Genomic DNA, 25045 nt, shown 5'->3' on the forward strand with positions numbered 1-25045 from the left:
TAACACATAGAGCAGCTACCTCAGTTAGCATAAAAGAAATAAGCAGGTCCACGTATCTGGGATTTAAGACACCTGGAGAGAAAGTGAACAAAAATCCACAACATGCAGCTAATTTCTCAACCAAGCAGGAAACGTTTCAAACAGCTCTTTCAAAGCGAACTGCACATGAGCCTGAGCACCTCGCGGCTTTGGTCATTAAAGGAGAGCAAACAATGGTGAGATTCTACAATTTATTACCATTGCTAAGATGAACACAGATACTTGATACCCAATCGTATGCAGAACTGTAAAAAAATAGTTTTAATACAGTATCAAAATTTACACAAGTGTAGTGTCAAAAGACCAGTGTCCCTCAGATTAGCCCCTGCACATACGTACTGCAGGCACAAGTACATGTTTTACATTTTTTCATACATATATATAGATATATAGGAATACAACAATTGAAGTTTAACTATGCAAACAATATGTATGGGAGAAAACAACACGTAAAGATAACAGACAACTGTTTGGGCTGGGTAATATATAAGAAATTATGCAGGAGTGCAACGTTTCAAAATGGAAGGCCAGATTCAAGGACACGGAGTGAACAGGAGTTTTGCCCGAGAAAGAATGCTGGATCAGAGGCCTTACGTCAAATGGTACCAAGTAAAAATATCAACAGAAACCAATATAATTACTGCTGTAAATTAACACACCTTTTCTGAAGACAGTTAGCAGATTTACATCATACTCCTATAGAACAAAAGATTGTACAGCAACCGAGCTACATCCCACTGCAAACAGCCCACGAATACAGCACGTTGCAAGCTCAGAGAAAACAGAGGTTCTGACTTTGGCTCAAATCTTAGTAACCAAGAACAAACCAGAAACCCAGGAATTGTTGCATTCCTATTTTTTTTTTTTTTTAAATTTTTATTAGTCTTTTTGATGCTCAGCTATGGTAAAAAGTTAAGCAACAGCATTCAGTCACAAGCCTGTTGCACATTCATACATGAAACTATCATTGCTTTTAGATATACACAAAATACCTATCATTGCAATTCAATACACACAACTAGTGTCATACACATAGATAAAAATAAACTAAGCACATCTAGGGCGCCGTCTGGTCAAATCTCAGGCAATCTGAACAAGAGCTTTCTGCCTCATAATAATGAAAGACATGCTCTGAGTATAATAAAACCTTTTTCTTTGAAAGAATGCTACAGTGGCAAGAAAAGCTTTTTTATAATGCAGTGCAATCTTTTAGATCCTTATAGACTCTTGTTAAATAAACCAGTGTGTCTCTAAATTAAACAGTAGAAATTAGCATCCTGACAATTGGAAAATACTTTCCAAAAAACACTCTTGATGGAAATTCTGATTTGAGACCTGTAATAGTGATACCTAAGTATGCTGTTCATTAAAGGGCTGCGAACATTGTACACGTCTTCAGAAGATGTGCATCAAAGAGAATCGAAAAGAAAGCTCTCTACTTTCATTTAGAAAGAAATTGTGTTTCACTACAAGTACTGTAGTTATGCTACACTACTGGCTGGTTAGGAGACTTTATGGTCTTTTAGCACCTCCAAAGGCAGGTATTCTACCAAAGCAAAAAAATCGTCTGGAAATCGCCTAAGCACCATTAACTTTACAGACTGAAGTGTGAGTTACCAAGAAGTGACTTTCTCAAAACTGTGGAGACCAAAGGCACAGTTTATCAACGTCTCTCCAGTCTGGTGAAAAAACTCTGTTAAATCCAGTGGAAAATTCATTCAGACTTACTAGAGATTCACTGTAACTAACCAAAATAAAACTTATTTCATGTAACTCCTGCAGAATCCCGATTATCTTTTAGTTAGGATGGAAATACCTCAGTGCTTCTAAATGTGGTGTGTTGAAGTGACGATGCGGCAGCAGCATTTCATTAGCCAGTATACCGAAACAGCAATATTCGGGGGACACTGACAACATGGCTCCTCCAAAAGACCTCTGTGCAGAATCTCTACTAGTTTCCAATGAAGTCTCTTGCAATGCTTACAGACACCCCGTCATCAGCTGGGAAGTCGCTGTGGACACAGTCAGTTCTTTCTCTCTTATCGGCAGCTCAAACTCTTCAGAGAGAGGACTTGCTCAGGGCCTTTTACATAGGTCCTTTATATTGATTTCCTGACAAATGTTGTCTAATTCCAGGGCACGACCCTGCAGCATCTCCAAGTTTCCTCCACACAACCTAAAGGGAGGGATGGAAAGAGATCTCATTATCACCAGTTAAGGTGTACTGGCGTTCATACAGACATGCATCTGGAAACACCACACGTTCATTAAGCAGACCATGCAGCACAGGTGAGGACAGAGGGGAAGGACACACAACAGGAGAAGAGAATATTTCTCAAGGGATACAACATTCCTTCTGAACACAGAAAGCACATGCTTCTAGGTAAAAATGATTAAAAACAGGGACAAATGAACTAGCACGTGCATCACCAGGATATTTTGTGCTTCAGATACAAGACTGAGGACATTTACAGGCCTCAACTGAAACTTCATTCTACTATTTCCCAAACCACACCTCTTGCAGACGCAATTCCAAAGCACGAAGCTCAGTCCAGAGGAGTCTAAACATTTCCAGTTTACAAAGCACAGGGCAGTTCTCCCCTTTTTCAAAGAATTTACTTGTTCTCTTAAAATCAAGCAAGGCATTAAAAGCGTTTGTTTTATTTCATTTGTTCTTCCTTGAGATCAGAGGAATTGTGCATGTAATCACTGTTCTAGACATGCTTGTGTGTTTTGCTGAACCAGAGCGAAATCTACAATTTAGTCAAAGTTAGCAATTTTTTTCTTAGTGTGGACTATAGGTTATAAAGGTTTCCTTCCTCATACTCACATCTACTCCCATTCATGATTGCATAATATCCATGTTACAATTATGGAATTAAAAATGCAGAGAAGTTATACCAAAAAAAAAATTAGGATAGTATTTTATAATGACTTATAAAAAGATTGACTGATTATAAGCAGGAGAATCAGTATCTTGTGTTGTATCACCAGGCATCTCTTCCAGGGGTTGCTGGAAGTATTACCATCATACTGTGTATTGCAGTGTAAGATTATTTCTGTTTAATAATAATCAACTAGCAACCAACTAAAGTATAGCTGCTACTCAACCACTCATTAATCTCTGGAGCAATAGCAATATGACTGTCGAGAAAGGCAAAAACTGTTTTCCATTGTCATTATTTATTATTTGTATTTTAACAGTGCCTAAAGCCCAGGAGTGAACAGATTGCATTAGCTGGAACTGAATAAACACAAAGCAGCTGGATCTTGGGAAGTCAACACCCTGAAAAGACAACACCAGCCCCAGTTCCTACAGCTGATGAGCAAAGGCAGAACAACCCCAAGGTCCTACTGTTACTCTGTGCAAGCGATGGGAAAATAATGCAGTTCCTCTGAGCCTTTGCTGAAGAAAACCTGAGTAAAAGCGTGAAAAACAGAAACACTCCAAGACTGGAAGCAATAAGACTACAGTCTTACTACACAGGGCCAAACAAATTGAAGTCCTTTAAAGGGAACTGTCTTTAATACTAATGGGTGGGCATAACCCAAACCCTGCAAACTTTCCATATGACCAGAATCTTGCAGCCTGAAATGAGAAGGAAAACAGGTGGAATCATGTTATCATCATAAAAATATGCATGTGTTTTAGCTATGTTTGCTGTATTGTGAAACACTGTGCCATGGTGAAAGCATGGAAAATGGGTTTTCAGTGAAACCTCCCAAATGAGCTGTCTATGGCTGAGCCATCAGAAATGGCGGAGGGCTGGATTTGATGAGACAAGCATTTCTTTCCAACGTTTGGTTGCTGATGTTCCTAACTTCATATTATCAAGAAGTAAGACCTCTTGGATAGCTTTTGTGAGAAGGCACATTGTACATATAATTTCAACAATTTTTCTGGTCAATAAACATTAGACAACATTTACCAAGCAGCTAATGCTGGCACAATAATAAACTAAAAGGTGACGCTTCCCAAAGTCCTATATTTCCAGCTGAACAAATGACCCCTGATTGCTAGGAAGGGACAAACGCATACAAGGCAGCCCTGGAAAGCCAATATGCTAAGCAGAATTGACAAGATGGGGTCAAAAGGAATACTCATGCCATTTTTATGGGTGGGAAATGGAGACATCTTTATCAGCAACCACTTCTGCTTGTGCATACAGTCCAACAGATACCTGGGTCTCAAAGGCATCACAGTAATTTTATTTGCCTCCTTTCCAGAAACACGGGATGATACAGGCTAAGTTTCTGCAGCTTTATCACCAAACTCTCCTTTTGTGCTGGCATATGTACAGTTCTTTGCACAGTCATGATAGCTGTACATACCGCTGCCTTCTGTACACGTATTTGTTTGGCCCTCTACATTGTATGTGCATTTTGGATTTGCATGTAGGGTTGCTTCCTTCTCAGTTCACTAGTTCAAGGCTGACTTGCCACAAGCAGCACTAATGGAATTACTTTGCATTTACAAGCACTGAAGAGAAAATGTAATACTTAAGCATTCCTGAATGTGTTTTAAATAGTTATGACAGAGTAAAAAGCCCAGTACCAAAAACTTCACCCAAAATTTCAGCAGAAACCTTGACTGAATAACAGACAGCTACGAGGTTCACAATGAAGTCATGGCAACTCATTTCTAGCTTACTTCCAACGTACAGGAGTGAAAGGACGGAGAAATCTTCTCCCCGGAAGCCAGGCAGAAACCTGCACCCTAACTGCAGACGAGAGCAGCTACATCACCTGCTGGCTGTGGTAGCATTCGAGGCCCATGGTACTTCATGTGCAGCACGAAATACTCGTGGAGATCTCTGGGCTCCCCGACCCCTCTTGCCCAGCTACCCCACCAATCCCATAAGGCGTATCCCATCTCGCCTTTGGCTCCCAGGCTGCCAGCCCAAGTGAGCATGCTGCAGCCCTGTGAACAAAACTTACCAGTAGCCTGAGGAAAATCATGAAGAACACCCCTCCAGGCTTAATCCAAACATTCCTGTGCTTTGAAATTACCTCCATGCTCACTAATACATGATAAACGACCTCTAAACCTGCTGCTACATATTGCTACGTTCTCCTAAGACAATGCAAGAATATAAATACAAAGCAAAAACATTCCCAAATACGTTGTTGATGAGGTGGTACCAATACCATATGCACATCCTGAGGAGAGGATTCCCACGTCCATTATCTTAATAAAATATCAATATGATCATGTCACACCATAAAGTTCCTACAACATGGATTCTACATCCAAATTGCATTTTGGTACCAATCAAGACTAGGCACCAAAATTACAAAGCCCAAAATGAAACCTGTCATCATTCCACTGCTTTCACAGGCAAAATGATGCCGTAGCAAATGTTTCATGTAAAACACCCACAGTGCATAAAGCTGGAGCAAAACAGTGAGCTACAAACTGGAAGGAACTGCAATGAGAGTGCAAAAGAAAAGAAACATTATAATTAGTTTATGACAAATCCACTGTACTTTTAACATGGACTGGATGAACGTAAGAAAAAGTAAAACCAGAAAGGAAATAACCAACTATTTTAAAAGTATAATAATATATCAATAGTCAAATCAGACATAGATTATAAAAGTCAGAAGAAAAGGTAGCATTTCCATGCCAGCAGCAGAGCTTTGAATGGCTGGGGAACAAAGAGACAAGGCAGAATACAAGCATATATTTGGGATTTACAAAAATGAATTGATAATGTCAAATTTAGTATATTAGCATTTTAGAAGTGGCATTACTTACATCACGACAACTTTTATGGATTACTATTAAATATGTATTAGTTAGAAACTGCTTTTTTATCCATAAATTGCCAAGGAATAGTGTAGGCAGGAAAATACATAGGTGCCACTGTACAGATGGGGAAAGCGAGGCTGCCAGATTTCATCACACTTGCCAAATTTTATCCTTATGAAGGATAAATTCAGGTCAGCTGAGTCATACAGTACTTCATCCCAGATATATTATCACACATAGATTCTTCTGATCAATACTAACCAACATGTTAAAATTATAGTGCTCCTAATAAAACAGTAATTGCATTACAGAAACAGTAATTGACTTAATTTCCATATAAAATCTTCAAGGGCGTATTGTCAGCATTTAAACAAAAACTACTTTCATCTTCAGGTGTTTCCAGGCTCAATATGGAATGTAAGATTAAACACCTTAAACTTATACTGCACATTTCTCCAGCCACAGCTTTTTGTGTCCCACTAAAGTAGTGAGACTCTTAAGAGTCTTAAGAGTCTTTAACAGCCTGCTGATTTATATTTTCCTGAGCTTCCAAGACAAGGGTATGGTTTAAAAAAAAAAAAAAAAAAAAGAAGGAAATTTTATTTTACAAATTTGTTTTGCAGCCACAAATAAGAGCAGTAGTATATTTAAGCTTTCATGGGTCCTTCCTGAGTATGGGCATACATACATAACTGACCAATTGCATTTAAAGATACTTAGCTTGATTGCAGTGCTCTGGATTTCAGGGCAGGAGGGATCATTAAATCTTCTTGCCTGACCTCCTGGGTACCACAGAACACTTAGTTTTCTGCAGCAACTCCTATACTTGGCCTCAGACCTTGTCTTCGATTAAAAAGCATACCTCAAGTTAATTTGCAGATGGCATAGTGGAGTTTCCAGTAGGTGACACTGAACTCAGGATAGGAAAACCCAATGCAAGTTTCACAGGTAAGCCTGTGCCCTTGGTTATTCAGGCAGTCAGACTAGATAACAGGCATCATTCCCTGAATATAAACCCTGGCCTGCAAAGCAAACCCACGTGGAATATGCACGCCTCCATGCACACACATGCAGTTTGGTCATATACAGCTTGCAAGAAGAAACAAACACATCCTGCCATATGAAATAACTATTTATATATCCCTAGTGACACCACTTGCACATGGGGAATAATCCCATAACCACTGGCAGGGTGGGGAAGATCGCCAAGGCCGAGGCGTGGGGGGACACACGTGGCATTTTCTTCTTTCAACCACCCTGCGTGACGGATCGGGTCATGGAAGAGCCTTTATCAGACCAGCTGCATGGCAAAGCTCTTCTCCCTCTTTCACCACTGTCTCCACCAGTGGGAGATTCACAGGCAATTTTTTTTTTTTTTTAAAGTCTCCTCATTACTCTGGAAAAAAACAGCACTATTTTTAGCAATGACCTCCCTCTGTTTTCTTATGGATCTGTCCCTTTAAAATACATTCCTGCTCTTTAGATTTCTTGCTGTGCAGAAGGGGATTGCGCTAACAATGAGGTTTTGTAACAAAGACTATTTCTTTTTTGCAGGAATTCCAAATTGCCAAATTTGTAAAGAAAAACAGGCTCCTTACTTTGGCTTGTTCTTCCTCCTGCATCTGATTCTGCTAAGTGATGCAAGTGGGAGCTCTGCATTCCCCAGAAAGGCAGGATCAAACCCATATGCTTCACTCTGGGAAACAGCAGGGTCTCCTCCCTGGCTGGGGATGGGGAAGGTTGGGGGCAGTCTGTTTAGCTGACAGCTCACTTTCCATTTCAAATATAACAGTATCATTTATATCTATTTCTGCCTGCTGCAATACTTCCTACCAAACTAAAAGCTGAGCTTTCACATCAAATTGAACTAAATTCTGTGTGTTTCTTATCAATCCGTTTCAGCAGCCAAGGTATCAGCCATTGTTCAAATATTTCACTTACACCAACCAGCTATTACAGGTTGTCAAAAGCATGTTGTTAAATGTTCCATTCAGGGAAGTGTCTTTGCCAATGGGTATTTTAAGAGAACTACAAAAGGCTTTTTTTTCCAATAATTATGCATGATCTCTTGACAAAATTACTTGGCATAGCTTTATTTTTTAGGCAACAGCAGGTGAAATATATGGAAGATGCACACAGGACCTCGAGCACTGCTGAACCGGGCGCTCCTCAGCAGCCGGGAACGGCGGGTTCATCGTACCTCTCCTGTATGAGGGTGAGACCACCGCCCTCACGGGCAGAGTGCTGCCGATGGGGACGAGGTCAGGGGTGACTGTTAGAGAGGGGACCTGCAATTGTGTGCACGTGGAGAGGGGCTCAAGCACTCTGCTGCTTCCCCTGTTCGGAAGTCAGAAAAACAGGCAAGGTGGCTGTGGTGAAGCCCTGCACCTGGGTTTTATGTTACAGGAAGGGATCTGATTGTTGTAATTTGTGCACAGTTCACTTGCATAAACCTATTTCCTCAGGCTTCATGGAGCAGAAGTCAATGTCACCCAGACATGTGGAAGATAATCACCCTGCACATAAACCCAGATGTCCAGGAAAGTCAACAGCACTACTGAGCTCTTACTGTGCACTGTGCATCTCCACGAAGCTCAAAAACAGAGCAAATGTCTACAAAAGTCCCTTCCAGTTCTCCCCTGAAGGAGTGCAAACCTACCCCCTTCCAAGTAACCAGTATGTCCCTGCAATGTCTGTATAGGTGGGGAATAACACCCACTTATCCGAATGAATATTAAAGCAGTTTAGCTAATGAGTGCAGTACAGGAGAGAAAACGACCAGAAAACAACCATGTCAGAGCCAGTGTTAGGAGACAGGAATACAAAGTCCATGCTCTCTGCTCAGCTCACCATTAGTTTTTAATCCTCTCCAGAGAAGCATGGACACAGCTGATGCACATGCTGCAATGGGACAGTGAACTCAGCCAGCTGTTGATTCAGATCACCTGATAAACCACTGCATCTTCTAACAGCTTTCTAAGTTTCATTAATTGCAACAGTTTCACTATTGACATAGGTAAGAACTTGCAAATTTGCCCCTTTGATCGCTTGTGTCAATTGCTGTTTATCAATGCAAGACAGGTCTTTGCAATTCAACCCCGACTTCAGAGTAAATCAGATCTGCTCTCACAGAAGTTTCAACGCTGGCCTTGGGATCATGATGCATGGTCTTCAGCCCAAAGTTCTGCAATTTTTATTATGAATATACCACGCGCATTGGCTTTATCTTTGCATTAAAGTATTTCTCTCTGCATGGGTTATAGGAATCCATTATATTCCACTGGAGAACAAATATGCATCCTAGATGAAGTAGAAAGACTTCCTTATTCAGAAAAACACCGCTTTCACCTTCAAAGAAAAACTGTACAAGCGTAAGTGATTTGCAGAGCAGCTACAGCTGGCACCACCCCCATTGTAAGGGCCGGATCCCTGCCCCGAGAAACACACAGTCCACAGATGCAATGAGTGACAAACAGAAAAACAATCCCGCTCATGACAGTAACATCCCAGTGGTGTCCACAGGAATGTTGCCAGGACAATACGACATGTGTTGAGTAACAGACAGGACGTTTTGCATGGACTGTACCGGAGGAGCGTTACCTTCAGAGCATTTACCACTGAGTCAGACTGCTGAGAGGCTGAGCCATGTCCACTGACGCTAGCTGGCTCGTTTGCAGAGCAGTAACTCCCCTCCGCCCCTCCTGGCATCCTAATGGGATCCTTCACAAAAAATTAAAAACTATTTAATAAAGAAAAGGGTTGGTAACTAATTAAAACAGATGTCAGTTTTTTAAATTTTTTTTTTTTTTTTTTTTTAAAAGCTGAGAAGCACTGAAGGCATGTTTCACTCCAAAGTCCCCCTCTTTCTGTGCCACAGTAACCAAGATCCACGTGAGGTAGCTCAAGTGCTACTGTTGGGTGTCACCCAAACACTCTGGCCCTCAAGGGTGCCTATCTGGAAAATCAGGACATAGTAATAAAATTTCTTATGTATGTACGTTACCTCACAGAAGCGCTGCGAGGTTCAGAGAGATTATTTCAATTCCAGAGGAAGGTTTTGAGAATGTCTAATTTTATCCCAATAATTCTGGAGGTTGTTCCTTCAACAAAACTCACTTTTTTAAACGTTGCTGCAAGGTTTGCAACACAAGCTCAGCCACAGCCGACCAGGGAAGGAGCCAGGAGCTCCGGGCTGCCAGCTCACTCCTTCCCTGCCTCTGACTGCTCTGGTGCAAGGGCAAGTGCCGCCCTGCTTGCCTGCGAGATGTCAATTTATACCCAACAGTGACAACCTCAGGGGCTTTTTCCTCCCAGTGAACACCTGGAAGGGGTTCTTCAGGACACTGCCAAACAAATGCAAGCTACCTAAACTCTTACACAGCTCAGTCACCTCAAACTTTGCAGGATGTAAAGCATCTCCTGGAGCGACTGCAGTGCCGAGGTAACCCAAGCAAGCAGCCTGCTTCGGAGGAGTGCTAAAAATACCCCTGCTGCATTCATGGACAGCAATGTGATAGCTGCAGCGACAGAGGCAGCCTGAGTAGACACTTCCGAGGTGCTTTCAACCTGACCTGCTCTTCACTGTCATTCTTCATGCAGAATTTTGTTTAAAAAAAAAAAGAGAAATATGAAGAAGAAAAACATTTCAAAGATTGAGAGATGAAAAGTTCCTTTCTTACAGAGTAAGAAACACTGTAGGAAACATTAAGAAATAATGTAGCAGTAATTCCTGCTGCAATGTGTGGGAAATGCATTTCTGAAGGAAAAATAATGACAGTGGAAAGAGCCTCTGATCAGAATCAGTGCCCCGATGTGCACTAATTTGCCCTGCTGAGCAAGCACATAGCACGTTGCAGTCTTTTTGGGGGTGTCTATAATCTAAACAATAGGAAAGATGAAGGTGGGTGTGGGAGAAAAAGGGCACAGAGAGATGGCATGAGGCTGAACTTCACAGATCCAGCCTGCCTGAAAATATTTAACTGAAAAGTACCCCGGGGTCCAAAGCAAGTTTACATGCCGTGCATGACTTCATCAGGATATGCCCAGGCCTTTGTAACCAACGCTGCGTGGCTCACAGCAGTGCCAAAGGGGCACATCGCAGAGAGAACCCTTGCAACTACTGAACATGTTAGACTCAATCCCAGCAATCGTCTGCAGGACTGAACCTCACATATTCAAAAAAACCCTAAAAACAATTAAAAAAAAAAAAAAAAAGAGAATGCCGCATACGCTAAGCCCACGGAAAAGGTACCTTGAGTCTGAATACGAAACCCCATTTGGTACACGAACTCGTCTTCCAGTGTCGCCCTCCTGCCAAGCAATGGATGCAGTGTAAACGGCAACAGTGGGCACTAATGGGTCTCGTAAGTAGGCTGACAACACCGGCACACACTTAGGGCAGCGTGCAGTGTATCATCCTACAATTCTCCGCAGCAATGACTATTATCAATTTGCTGTGATGTATGGAGGGAGGTTTAGGACTTGTTTTTCTTTGGGAAGGATTTATAGATCTGTTAGTGACTGGGCAGACTTAATGCTATACTTTGGGAAAGGAAATGAGAGAGGAAGGAAAAGGGGTAATAAAGCAGATTGGAGCAATTCTGGTTTAGGGTAAGTTCCCTCAGTCAGCTTTGGTTTTTTTGTAAGTCAAAGTATTCTTTTTCTTTACTGACTCCAGGGCCAGCAAAGATTTTGGTCAGTTTTGAATGGTAAAATATAAATATTGCTATTAAAAGGCTGGGAAAATTAGTACAGATTGTACATCTAAACCCTCCTGAATATGAGAAAATCCAAAAGTCCTGTGAATTGTGCTGCTGTCAGAGTTCAGGCCTTCCTCCAGGCAGCTGTCCTCCACAGCCTCTTCTGTGCCACATGCAGCATGTTTCTGTCTCCCTTCATGAGAATGAGAAACTTGTTGTGAACACACTGCTTTAAGCAGACAGCGTTCTCAACGCATGTTGGTAGGAGATTGAAAATTCGTACTTCCCCTGTGGACATCCTTCTCCCTCTGTCCTTGATAAGAGACATAAGCTTTTCTTAAAAAATAAGGCAGGTTTTGCAGCCCTGAAGTCGCATTCTCCAGCTCAGGGACTTCTCATCTCAGGTGAGGCCACTCCACAGAGGCAGTACAGCTTCTGCCTTCTTTGGAGGAAGCTTATTCCAGCAGATGATGGGGATGGGACCAGCCTGAACGTGCGTCTCCTGTTCCTCGGCAAGTCCTGTGAGCCTGAAGACTCTTCAGCTCTACTGAGTGCATTACAAGTTTCTGAGGCAGTGAAGCAAAACAAGAGGAAGAGGCACTTTGCCAAAGTGGTGGTGTCTGAAAACAAGGTGCCTTAGGAGCCTAGAAAAGTGTGCTTTTCAGACCTACCATCACAGCTGCTGGTTGCCAGTGGGGAGCATGGCAATGTTTAACCTTCCACCAAAACTTGACCTGAGTTTCCTTGCACCGAGTCCCTTCTCTGCCACTGCCCAACCCAGATTACCACTGGATCCTGAGCAGGACTTTGAGGACGGGAGGAGAAATCCTGTTCCCTTCCTCCTCTTCTCTAGCTCCACACATAGCACTTGCATTCAGCCACTCAAAGTAGGCATTCCATGTGTCCACGTGTTTTGGACAGATCTTTTCATTTATTATCCAGTAACAAAGTTATGGAAGTGGAACCAAATCAGACAGAAAGGATGAAGTTGTGGCTCCATAGTGCTGAAATCTGTATTGATTTTAAATATCTTGAGTAATTTTGAAAAAACAGTGCTGCACAATGTCAATGTCTGAGAAAGAATTGGGTTTTTTGCTCATCCCACATTGCTAACCTTTCCTACCACCCCCGTCCAGCCCTTGTGCCCAAGCTAAAGCATGGTTTGCATGTTGCCTCCCCCAAGTCTAGTGTGCACTGTGTGCAGATGATACCGCTGCAGAAAGCGCATTGTCTGAAGCAGGTAAAAATCACATAATATCTCCTGTACGTTTTGCCACAAAGATAACAGAGGGAACTGCCATCACTAAACATGCAGATCCATTTTCTGTTGCAAGTAAATCTACAAAATATCTAATGCCAACACGCGACTCTAGTGAATAGAAAGCACAGGAACTCTGACTCAACCCCATAATATCACATAACAAAAAAAATTAGATGAATGGGAATTTAGCATCTCCCTCACACTGACTGCAAAACATTAAGGATACTCAGGCCATTCTCCCATAGCGCCAGAGGCAAACCCTGCACTGTACCCTGGTTGTGGTCAGAATAAAGACCCCTGTGTAGAACAGGATACTCTTTGATGGAGACAACTAATCATGAGCCTTTCTACTTGAGCCAGTAGAAAACATCATTTTTTCAATCCATACTGTTGATAAGGACAGTCATGAATGAAAACCACTGTAGTGCAAAGCACTACATAGGGCAAAGCATAGCTCAAATCAGTGGCAGTTCATCTGCCAGCCCCTCTCTGGAGGAAGCATGCCACTTGCCGCCTGACTCGCAACCTCCCCACGGCATGCAGGGATAGCTGAAGAGGAAAAAACACAGCCCATCTCTGCCCCAAGGACACTTGCAGTTGCCTCACCAAAGCTTCTGAGAGAACACTATTTTCCTGTCCACTGGGCACTGCTCGGTTCACTTACCGTCAGAGACCTACCTCAGCAAACGCACAAAACCTTGTTCTCCAGCTGCCTTTTATCGCAGAGGCAAGTGGTTTACTGGGAAGTATATCCTTCCTGCTGGGTAACTGCCACGCCAGTTCAATCACTACCTGATTTTCAAAGCTTTTTTCTGATTTTCCCAGCCCTCAATTTCCCCGTTAGCTCAAAGAAAACACAGGCTGCGTTTGTCAGCTTGTTTCAAACAGGCAGGAGAAAGGAGAAACAGAAAGCAATAAGCTGCAGTATGTTGCTCTACTGGATTAATAATGCACTAAACAAAATGGCAACAACTTTTTTTAGGGAACATTCCTGTCAATTAAAATACACACTTTTAAAATGCTGCAGTTATTCACCGTAATTCCTGTTCTCAGAGACCTCAGTAGAAACCTCTGCTTCAGCATATTGCTGCCAAAATCCACGTATCTTCACAGCATATTTGAAGCATACTCAGATTTCTGAGTGGCCAAAACCATTGCTGGCTACACACGTTCAGAAACAACCGTTTTCAGCAGGCCCTTCACAAACCTCTTTTGCTAATGAACCTGTAAGAGAAAAAGGCTCTAGGCTGTAGCACCTCCAAATCTTGGAGGCCACGCATAGAAAGACCACCACTATTTTAAATCTGGAAGATTCAGTGGATTCTACTAGAAAATCATGAGTACTTTTGGAAATTACTCTGGAAAAATAATAATCTGTCCTTCTCTCTGAACTGCAACTCTTTTTGTACACCAGGTTTTTCTTGATTTTGCATCTTTGTAACATCAAGCCCATAAGCTCTTGCCATTCAGCTTGCCCATGCCAACCAAGATGGAAGCGCTATGCTTAGGACACCCCGAGACAAAGACTCTGGTCAGAACCTCAGCTCTTGTAAACTGAAGTCGCTCCATTAAATGACCTATTAATTTAAACTGAGGATGAGAGCACATGAAAGAACAGGGTGGGTGGATGCTGTTGATTTACTTTCAGCAAATATTTGATGACATGATTAGGTAACACGGGTTTGTTCAATGGGTTTTAATTACATTTTGGTTGAAGGATTCCCTATTCTTCTGCACGCTACGGAAGGGAGGAGACAAACATTATTGGACTGTGAGTGACACAGATTTTACAAAAAAAATACTAACCAAACAGTTCCCATCTTCTAATTAGATTTATAACTGAAACCATGCCATGCAGAGGGAAAACAAAAACCACAGATCTCAGCAAAATGTTTTTTGAAAGATTTGGGAATGGGTTGAAATAAAATGTGGTAATCTGATGGAAGGGGGAAGAAAGAGGGAAATGGAAAGTGTTGAAAGAGCTTAAAAATAAACTTGTGTGTGCGTAAGGGTCACGCCTGCCATTTCACACTTAAACGTACCAGGACTGGAAAAGGCTAACAAGGATGCAAAACCCAGAAACAGTGCCTGAAGCAACAGTAGAATTGAAAGAGAAGCAACGAAAAGATGGAAAAGGACCAAAAGACTTGTAAAGGAAAGAATGAGGAAACGGAGGCAGAAAAGCCCACATGAGAGGGAGCAGAGGGGCTCCAGTTCAGCCCTGCACCACACCTGCCTCGTGGCTTTGATGCTGCATGCTGTGGAAGTCTGGAGCTCAGCTCCCCGCATCCAGCCTCCGGCCCCATGCAGTTTGTTCACTCAGAAAGCAGCATCCTGGCAATACTTCCTTTCCCCTTCATTAAAAGGTAAGGCTAAATTACAAGGACAAAGAGTTAGAAAGGGGAAATGCCTGACAATTTCTCCATCTCTGCCTCTTGCTCCATCCTCCCATGAAACAAATAAAAACTGAAGCAATTAAAATTGGGTGCCTTGCCAAGTATATCTTTTGCAAATGCATTTACTGTCATTATATGACAGATGTCCACATTTCCATAACATTTCAGCTGAGCTTATCAGCCTTGAAATACTACCCCTACAAAAATTCAGGGATATCTTCAGTTAATTGACATGTGGCTGCCAGATCCTGATCCCGCTTCCCCCAGCATAAGGCATGGATAGCAGTAACGCCCCACATCAAGTCTGGGAGGACACTCCTGTTTTCAGTTAGCTGAAGTTACTCACTGACATAACAGATCTGTCACAGCCCAGGAAGCTCTAACTGGGATCTGAATCCATTGTTTGGTCCCTACTATTTTCTTAATTATTGCTGAGTATCTTCATTACAATATGCACAGACACTACGTTCTGGTTAGAGCACTGGCCATACTATCATGTATTTTTTTTTTTTTTTAGTGTTAGCAACAAAACTCAATCCACAGTGATGCTGTAGTTTCGTGTACATTTTGAGGCAGCAGAAGGCAGCGGCACTGCCAGAGCCCGTGTGCTGCAGAGAGCTTTCCTGCCCCAGCCCCATGGGGGAACTACTCTGGCCTGAAATCCATCCAGCAAAACAGAAATGTTCTTGCTCAAATCCTTTTGCCTCTACACACTGCTGTCACGCACCCTTACCTACACGAGTGTTCAAGAAGCACCAGCGCAAGCTGCACACCCCTTGTCTCGGGCGCAGCTGGCACAGTTTGGCATTCTCAACGGAAGACCCAGCTGCATACCATAAATCTTGGAAAGTATCTGCTTTCTTGCACAAAAATCCTATTTGTGGCCAGAAACTGAAAGGGTCTGGATGATATCTTGTTACACGCTATCTGAGAGAAGGAAAAAAACAACAAGAAAAAAAAAAACCAGCTAATTACAGCTCTGACCAACACAGCAAACCTACAACCCATCTACGGCTTCTCATAACTCTTAAACCCACTACTATGCTACAAACCGCCACCAGAACAACTGCGCAGCACAGGAAGAGACATAACCAAGCTTAAGTGAATATGCGCATTTTTATACCTTTTCTATTACCTGATCAAACTAAAATACTGACGCAGTGGTGGTACTGCATTTCCCCTGACAAAGAAGCCCTTCAGTACAGCAGAGTGAACTAAAACTCAGATTCCATTTGAACAGTGATGGCAGCACTTAAAACCATTTTCTCTGGAAATGTTCTTGCCACTAAATATTAATAAAACTTTTACATTAGAGATCTGTGGGGTTTTGAAAAGAAAACTAATACGTATAGAGGGAGACAAGCAAAGCAAAAGAAATTAGAAAAGAACCATACTAAGTGATAGATGAAAGGAGTGATTTATCTGAAGAGGGTGTCAACAAATGTGCCAGTGCATTTTCATGAGTGACACACAGCAGAAAAGGGGGGAAAGAAAGGATATTGATAGCAGAGAGGAAAAAGAAGAAAAGCATGGCAGGAGGAGAGAAAAAAGCCTCAGAAAGCAAGGCAAGGACTCTTAAGTAAAGACCTAGCAGAGGCGTCACACTCACGAGTGCGAGTCGTCACCTCTCACACTAAGTGCAGTCCTGCAACTCCCAAACCCTCCCGGTGCTCCAGTACGCCATCAACGAGGTGCTATGCAAAAAGCAAAAGGCACTCTCTTACTGAAGCATTGGTGAAATTTTAAGGCACAACACTGTAACTGAGTAAGAGCTGTGCCAAAAACCTTCAACAGTTGTGGAGCTCATCGTGTATTTTCAGCTGATTTGTCAGAAGCACTCAGTTTGGCTTAACGCCCAACAAACTCCTATTCCTCCCGTTAAACAGAACCGAACCAGTGCCAGGAGCTTATGTGTTTCCGTCCTGCGTCCCTGTCGTTGTGACGGGGTCTGATCACCACTGATAGCACGTTCAGGGTGTTACTCACAGGAACAACAAACCCCCTAAATGAACTCATGCAAATACAATGCCGAGGTAATCAAATGCAAAGTCGAATAAGCTTGGTGTCTACATTTCCTTCCTCTCCCCAAAGCAATGCCTTTCTTCAGGAGGAAAGGTGAGTAATATGTGCCAAGAAACCTGAACCCTTGTCAGTCATTATTTCTTATAATAAAGCATCCAGAGATATTAGGAGATTTTTCAGAACTCTACTACAGATCCTTGTGCCAACAAAACCAAACATAAGACAAACTCTGACCTGTGTATTTAAAAACAAAAAGCAGTTTGCAGGCTTGCTCACCTAGTTCTTCCCCTTCAAAACCCCACAATCGGCACATTTTGTTACAATTACTTTTGCAACAGCAACAGGCTTAGGTGCTATTTTCACAAGCAGTATTTTCTGGTTTTGGCACCCTATCTAAGATATTTTCAATGAACTCAACATCCACAATGTGGGTGTTCCAGTCTTTGGCAAGGTCTGGTAATGCATTTCATGGGTCTCCACCTGAGCGCCTCAAATCCCAGACAAATAAAACATATGGCCACTTCTAAAGATTTTGCCCACAAAGAATGTTGTGCACAATTTATCCCCCAGTGTTGTTCCAGACCCAAGGCAAACCACAATGGCATTTTTCAGGCAGGTTTGTTAACATTTGCCCTGAACACCGTTCTTGACAAGAAAATAATATTCTTTATCACTGAAGATCAACCTTTGTCTTTCCTATTGAAGACTGTATACATGTTAATGGACAGACATTTAACCATTCTTGCTGCCCTTCTTTTCCAGATCAAAAGATTAGGGTACAGAGAAGTTACACAAATTGTTCAAGGTCACCTAGCAAGTCAAGAGCTAAACAAGAGCTAAGAGGCCCTTCCAACTGTCATATTGTAGGTGAGGAAAAAAACCCACCACACTTACTTAAAATCTGCCTTAAGGAAATTGTTAACCTGGGCTGGTATCTTCTAGCTAATCTTAGCTTATACAAATCAATAAATATGAGCCAGTGGATTTTACTTCTTACTACATTTCACTGGTATCTTGGATTTTACATTCAAATAACAGTGCTAAGTTCAACAAAACGCACTTTTCTTCTTCAGACCAATGTCTTCATTTAAACTAGTGTTTGATTTAAACAAAATGCAACTTCTTTTTTCTTCCAGTGGGCAACTTCATTTGGAGGCTTTATGGATTTTTCTAAGGATTACCTAACGAAATATAATAGGAATATGCACTGGTATCTATGTGTATATATAAAAAATTACAAATATCTTCGATTCATTCTTAATGAACTTCAAAATTTTGCATTCTTAAAAACATATTGGGAAAACCTTTAACTTCATATTTGCTTATTTATTCAATTTAATTTCAGTCTTGCATTTATGCATCTAATATACTCCTCAAAATATTAAAAATAATATAACCCAATTATTATTACTTAAAATATTTGCATTCTTAGAGCAAAATATTTTGGTTAACTATAAAAAGTACTTGATATTTTAATAACAAGAAGCTCTTGGAATAAAACCAGGATATAAAGGGTCAGTTCACTGTGATTTTCATCCCTTAAATTAATTAATTATAAGCAGCGGCTTCCAGTGAATTTTTCTTAGCAAGGTATCAACACCTGCAAAGGAGAAAAATTAATGAAAGCATTGTCATAGTCTTAAATAAATACCCCACTCAATCACAAGCAAGATGAACAGACAGACGTGAGTGCCTTTGATTATCCGAACGATTAGCCTGAGTGTTCAAATACAGTAACGTCAAATGACAAGTAATACTGATTTTATCTCAAGCACAAAGACTCGAGTGTTGCTGTCTAGCTGCCGGCTACTGTTCCCACCAACAGAAGTCACCCACCTGGGGCAGCATGCGATTTTCCTCCTCCAGCTGTCTTACTCTTGCCTCCAGCTGCCTAACATAGGACAAGGTTGATTCTAAAAATCAAAAAGAAAAAAACTCATATTATCCACAGAGATCTGCTTGTGTTTACTAGTGTCAGAGCCTGTGCCACATTCTGACTTGTACTCACAGCAGATTGCCTCTCTCAAACGTCCATTAAACATTCAGCTCTGCTCCTCTCAAGAGCAGTGAGAGGATGTCAAATAATGCTGATACTAGAATTAATCCAATTCCTTGTTGCTTGTGATTCTCAATTGCTGCACTTTAAGGTGGTCCCTTCTCAGACACAAGGTACCTTACAGAAAGGCAACACAGACTTGAGTTCTTCCATCCCATCCCCCAAACTCTGTGAGCTTGTACTGCATTTTGGAAATACTCCACAAGAGTAATGCATTATCCTACCAAGTCACCACTGGAAAGCCCAGAAGGAGAAGATAGTCTTCTGCAGGAAGACGCAGCCAAAGAGGCCCCTCCACCGTGGAGGTCTGGTGGTGCACACGCAGCCTCCCCCCGCAAGCTGTGATCTCACCTGCGGGGAACACAGCAGCTTGCCGGCACGGAGGCTCAAGCCTCAGCCTCTGCTAGGAACCAGACGTGTTGTCACGGCTTGAGCCTGTGCTAGAAACCAGATGTGTCCCCCCAGGGCCCGGAGAGGGTTTGGAGCCTGGCCGATAGCACAACAGCCCAGGGCACAGCGCTGCTCACAGCGAGTACTCCTCACCCCACACACGCCAGGGCAGTACCGTACTAGGACATGCTCTCACAGTGCTGCTTTGCTATGAGGGCTTGGTTGAAGAGCAAAATGCTGCCCGCTCTATTCACAAGTAACCTCACTGACCTTCATGAGATAATTTGGTTGATTATGGAGAATATGAGTCACTCCTAGTCTGCTCTGTTCCCAAAAACTTTATGTAAGAAGGGTAGATCCATGATCCATCCCTAAAAGCATCCGAGAGCTTTCTTGGTCGCACAGAATTTCTGCTATTAAAGTCCCGTATCTAAGAGAAACACATGCCTGAGAAAGTAGCACTCGACTGTAAGAGAAAAGATATCTTCTTAGTCCAGAAACACTGCTGTGACTCCTGTACTCCTTGTACGTAGATGGAAGTCCACCACGTACTCACTCCTGACTCAATGATCCACTCAACTTTCTCTGCCAGTAACATGTTTGTACTCATACTACCACATAACTAGTAAAATTATCTCTCTGATGATTAATGGTATGGAATCCATGGGTATCAGGGCAGTACTGTCAGCTGATACAACCCTGCAAAGCTGCATTGACAACAGAGCTGTTCACTGGTTTAAATTGACAGACGAATTTGTGCACCGGTTTCCTCTGATACCTAATCACCATGCCAGCCTGCCCATAAAATAAAGGTGATGGGAAATGAGGTGTCACTTACTGCTCTTATGAGACTGCAATAGGCTAAAATATGCACACACAGATAGTGCATGGGAATTTACACAACATGAAGTAATTTGTCAAAAATGATTAATACACAGCAAGGCACTGGATTAAAAATAGCATTGTACGATAAAAGGGAAAGAGGTAATCTGAGGTTCTGCGCGCTCTGCTGCATAAGGATTTTCATAGCTAGTGATGGATGCATCTCTGGAGAGTCGCTAAGCCTAGCTCAAATGAGCACTTAGAAGATGAACAGCTTATTAAATTAACTATATATGACAGGGTCCCTCCCATCAAATCAGCTTCCTTCCCAGCAGCAGCACTTTTGGAAGGAGCCACAGAAGCTCCCTCACCGTTATGGCCATTACTGTAGGCAATAGTTCCCAGCACGTCTCATCTCTTCTCTTTGTTGTGTTCTACGTAAGATGGTTTATGTGGAACCATCTTTTTGGAGGGACTGAAGCAGGCGCTTTCTTTGGCACTAGCCATCTCTAAATTCACTGCTTACAAGTCCACTGCTATGTTAGCTTGGGCTCAGACTTCATGCTCAAGTCTGACTTCCCAGCTGTGCCCACCAGCCCACTTCACGCAAGCTCCCTTCTGCATTCTCGTCAACTCTGGGTCTCTTGCAATTTTCTGTTTTACCATTTATTAGCTCCTCATGCAGTGTATAGCTCTTGGCAAAGTTTGCCTCTCAGTTTTATTTCTTCACTTGTATGTTGGGAGTCCAGAGCTGAGATCTCTGCTGCTTCAGATCACACAACTCTGCTGTCAGTTCGCAACTTCCCAGTGCCAGTTCATACCTGCTGAGGATTCGGTCTGAAATCTCCGTGCCTGTTAACCCTTCCAAAGCGTGAAATATTTATTTAAATCTCCTCTTGTAATCTGATTAAAATGGAAAATTAGGTCATCTACCAAAGGCTTGATCTAGCAAATCCTTATTTATGCGAGTCTTCTTGACACATAGACTAGATGCATATAAATTTTAGCATCTGTTAATATATTTATGCTGTGATGCTATGAGCTTAGAGGAAAAAAAATGAGCAGAAAGGCCAGTCAAGGACATGAGAGACAGAGGAATTGAAAATACACAAAGTGAAACGCTGTCACCAGCAACACCAATAGCAAACTACTATTTTTTTTTTTAAAGTTACATCTTAAAAGTATTTATGAAAAGGACTATATGATCCATCTGTTCTTAATCAGCCTGGAGACCAGTGAAGAGCTCTAAATAAAGAGCAAATCTTAAAATTGCCACCCAGAAAATGGTTACCCGGTACCACTCCCATTGTCATTCCAGGCAAATTTTCACAAGACAATTAAGCAATTTAAAACTGAAGCAGAATGAACTTATGTTAGTAAGTAAGCATTAGTAATGCTTCAGCTTCAGTATCTGAGCTGAAAACAAATGTCTCCCAAAGGGAAAGCAGTACAGAAACTTAGCATCACTTCCATAACATTATTGTTGTCTTATAATAAAGCATTTAATAAGATGCTACAGCGTGTCAGGCAACCACTGCTCTGAAACATAACCCGCGCAAACAAGATGATCCTTAGCTGATGTCATTAGTCATAAAACCTTTTTGTGTTTTATCCTTCCCCAAACAGATTTATCTAACATTGCTCATTTTCACAGAGCTGCAAGTACACAGAAAAGCCCTCCCCTATTTGCAGAATCTTAAACTTGAGTTGTAGACTGCTTACAGATAAACTTCCAAACACAGATCTGCTAAGCTTCCTCTGCCCAGAACACAACCAGGGAAAAACAGCATCTGTATTAACACCACGAAAGCTTGACTACTATGTTCTGGGTAATAGCTCAGAAACTGTTAACTACGTTGAGATCAAACGCATACTCAAATAAAGACAGACAAACAATTAATTTGGGCCCACATCTAAACAAGATCTGACCACAGAGACATGACACTGCAGTAGCCAAACTACCAGTTTCATCACCTGTGGGCTTCTTGGTTACATTATTTCTGCTCCTTCCCACCTTCCTTCCCTAGGCACTTCTACGGGAGCAACAATTTTGAACAAGTCCCATTCTCAGGAATGGATTCCTACCAAATGAGCTTCCCGTGCTCTTAGCATCATTGAAAATGTGATCACCGTGTGGTGCTTCGTTCCAGCGCTGAAACTAAAATTCTTTTCCAAATTATTAGAGAGACAGTAATATCTTGCTTTTAGGGAAATTCAGTGACAATTCACCCTTTCTCCACATCCGTCACTCTAACATGTTATTAGAAAACATTAAAATTTATGTAGCTGATCTCTTTTTCTTTTGACATCCACACTCTTGAAGCTAGTAGATATTTTGGGGTTATGTCAAACTTTATCAGGCGCTTACATTGCTGCCAAAGGCATATTTATGCCTTGGCTTTATCCATTTTCGTGTGACTGCACCTGATCTGAGGCTATCAAGTAATTCATAACGTTCTTTAAGCTAGATTATCCTCTGCTATTTTAGAATGGTTGAGGATGTCACGTTAAATTCTGGTACTTTCCTTTTTTTTTCTAGGTTTGTTTTTTTGCAGAGACTGGAGGGTTACAACTCACAGGCAACTGTGGGATTGCACTGGAGAATTTCTTAAAGACTGAGGTTCTCTACCTGCCTATTAGCTCCTTGCAAAGCAAACGGATCAGAACCCCACAGAAAGCAGAAACTCAAGGGTTCAACCTACACTTCTACTTGTTCAAATGAGCTTGAGTAACAAGCACAATACGGCAGGTGAAAGGGATTTTATCTAATGACCAGACAAGTATTTGAGGTAAAGAAAGAGTAGGAGATGCAACACCTCTAGTACTGATATGAACTCAGAAAGTAATGCATAAGAAGTGCTTTAACTCAATGACTAAAATTCCTTTTTTCTGCATTTTTAAAAATCACTTATTCCAAATTATAATAGTTGTCGGCAAAAACTGAGCACGGGGATTCCACAGACCTCCTTTTGACTAACTTTAAAGCAAAAGATGCTACCTGCATTCATGGAAGTTAAAAAAAAAAAAGTATAGAATCTTTTAACTTTGGAGAAAATGGATAATACAGTGGATGAGCAAAGCAGACATCCCAGAGGAAGTAGAGCAAAATCCTCCAAGCTGAAAATACTTAGAAGGCTGGAGGTATTAGGAGGAAAAGAGTAATACTGTTTGCCTCGATCCCTAGCCATTAACTTATGGCCCACATGAAGAGAAGATGCTACGCTGGATAGAAGGCTGCTCTGAAGCAGCAGCAGCCGGTCCTTACATCCTCATGGCCAGAAAATGGCAAAACACAATTCCATCATAATGCAAACATCACCTTGGTTCTGTTAACATCAACATTTTCTGCTTCCACTGGCTCAGCTCTATTTGGTATTCATGTTCCTAAAGGAGGTCACCAGAATCTGGAGAGCTGTCACATCCTAATACGCATATTTTAAACATTTATGGTATAAGTGAGGGAAACTGCCAACAATTTACCTCAGCAAAGAAGTTAGCATGTTATGTGTAGTGATACTTTGATGTATGGCAATGAAGGTTCGGTTAAGGCATATTCAACTTCAACGGGGAAAGTCATTTGTTATGCTGCTCCTCCTGCACTGTTGGTAGGAATATAATAATTGCATATCAAATCGGATTTTGGTCATTCAAATCCACACCCAGCATCCCGCAATGAAAACTAAATAATCTTTCAATAAATGGAAGATGAAAAACAAGGCTGTGCAAGGGCTACTTTAAACCCTCCTGTAATTAACTGACAACTCCATACGTTTATGAAAGGGTTTCTATGCTAACTGGGGAGCAGATTCAATGACGTGCAAAGTATCTCCCTGTCCTATAATTCCTAGTCATCTGATTTAATTACTTCAATATTAATATTCATGACTAAAACATGTTATTACTGCAATCCATCCCCTTTCAGCTACCTTGTTTGAATATAAGGAGGGGGGAAAAAAAAAAAAAAAAAATCACACTGTCGGATTTACACTAATGCAAATTTACACCACCTGCATCTCTAAATTGGTGAAGCTGATCAGTGTTTACACCAGCAGTGTCCAGCCTCCCAGCAGCAGGATTAGACGACCTCCGAAGGTCATTTTTAGCCCCGTCTTCTATGATTTTCTATTATGGTTGCACATCTTACATAACGTTCCTACTGAATAAGTGCAGGAGAACTTCTTATTAAAGTGCAGCCGAATTCCCCTGTAGCGCAGCGACATTAGGATTAGTGCTATCATGTAGACAGAAAGACATTTGCCTAAGGCAAAATTTTATTAAGCTCACCAGAATGTTTAGGAGCTATTTACCACTAAGGCACATATTCTCAGAAAGTTTGGGGACAGCAAACACCATAGCATTAGCATTAAGATAGTATTGTGGTTGTCTGAAATTCTCCCACCCCAAGCTGAGATTCTTGTGATTGCAGATCCAGCACTTCTTGACTTCTGCCTGTAATTAAAAATATAATTAACTAAGCTTTGCTAGTTCACTGAGTATTTCAAAACTGAATCCTAGCAAAGGGAAAAGCTTACATATGCTAATTCAAACATCCAGAATGCAACGTTACCCCCGCCACTTGGTTTTATTTCTCAGGCAACATGTGCCATG

General features: G+C 41.7%; 1 protein-coding gene across 2 annotated transcripts in view; it reads right to left on the reverse strand.

Moving 5' to 3' along the window:
- Positions 1 to 216: 216 nt before the first annotated feature.
- The window catches only part of CCDC85A (coiled-coil domain containing 85A), an 82776-nt gene continuing 57947 nt past the window's right edge, over positions 217 to 25045 (reverse strand). Inside the window, exons 3-5 of one of the 2 annotated variants that reach the window (XM_076335172.1) lie at positions 19006 to 19082; positions 9392 to 9511; positions 217 to 2215 (exon numbers count right to left, since the gene is read on the reverse strand). In XM_076335172.1, the coding sequence (XP_076191287.1) occupies positions 2126 to 2215; positions 9392 to 9511; positions 19006 to 19082 (287 nt within the window). In that variant the 3' untranslated portion in view covers positions 217 to 2125. The remainder of the gene's footprint in view (positions 2216 to 9391; positions 9512 to 19005; positions 19083 to 25045) is intronic. The other variant, XM_076335173.1, reaches the window with a different exon arrangement.

The sequence above is a fragment of the Aptenodytes patagonicus genome, chromosome 3, assembly GCF_965638725.1.
Source record: "Aptenodytes patagonicus chromosome 3, bAptPat1.pri.cur, whole genome shotgun sequence".
NCBI classification, from domain to species: Eukaryota; Metazoa; Chordata; class Aves; order Sphenisciformes; family Spheniscidae; genus Aptenodytes; species Aptenodytes patagonicus.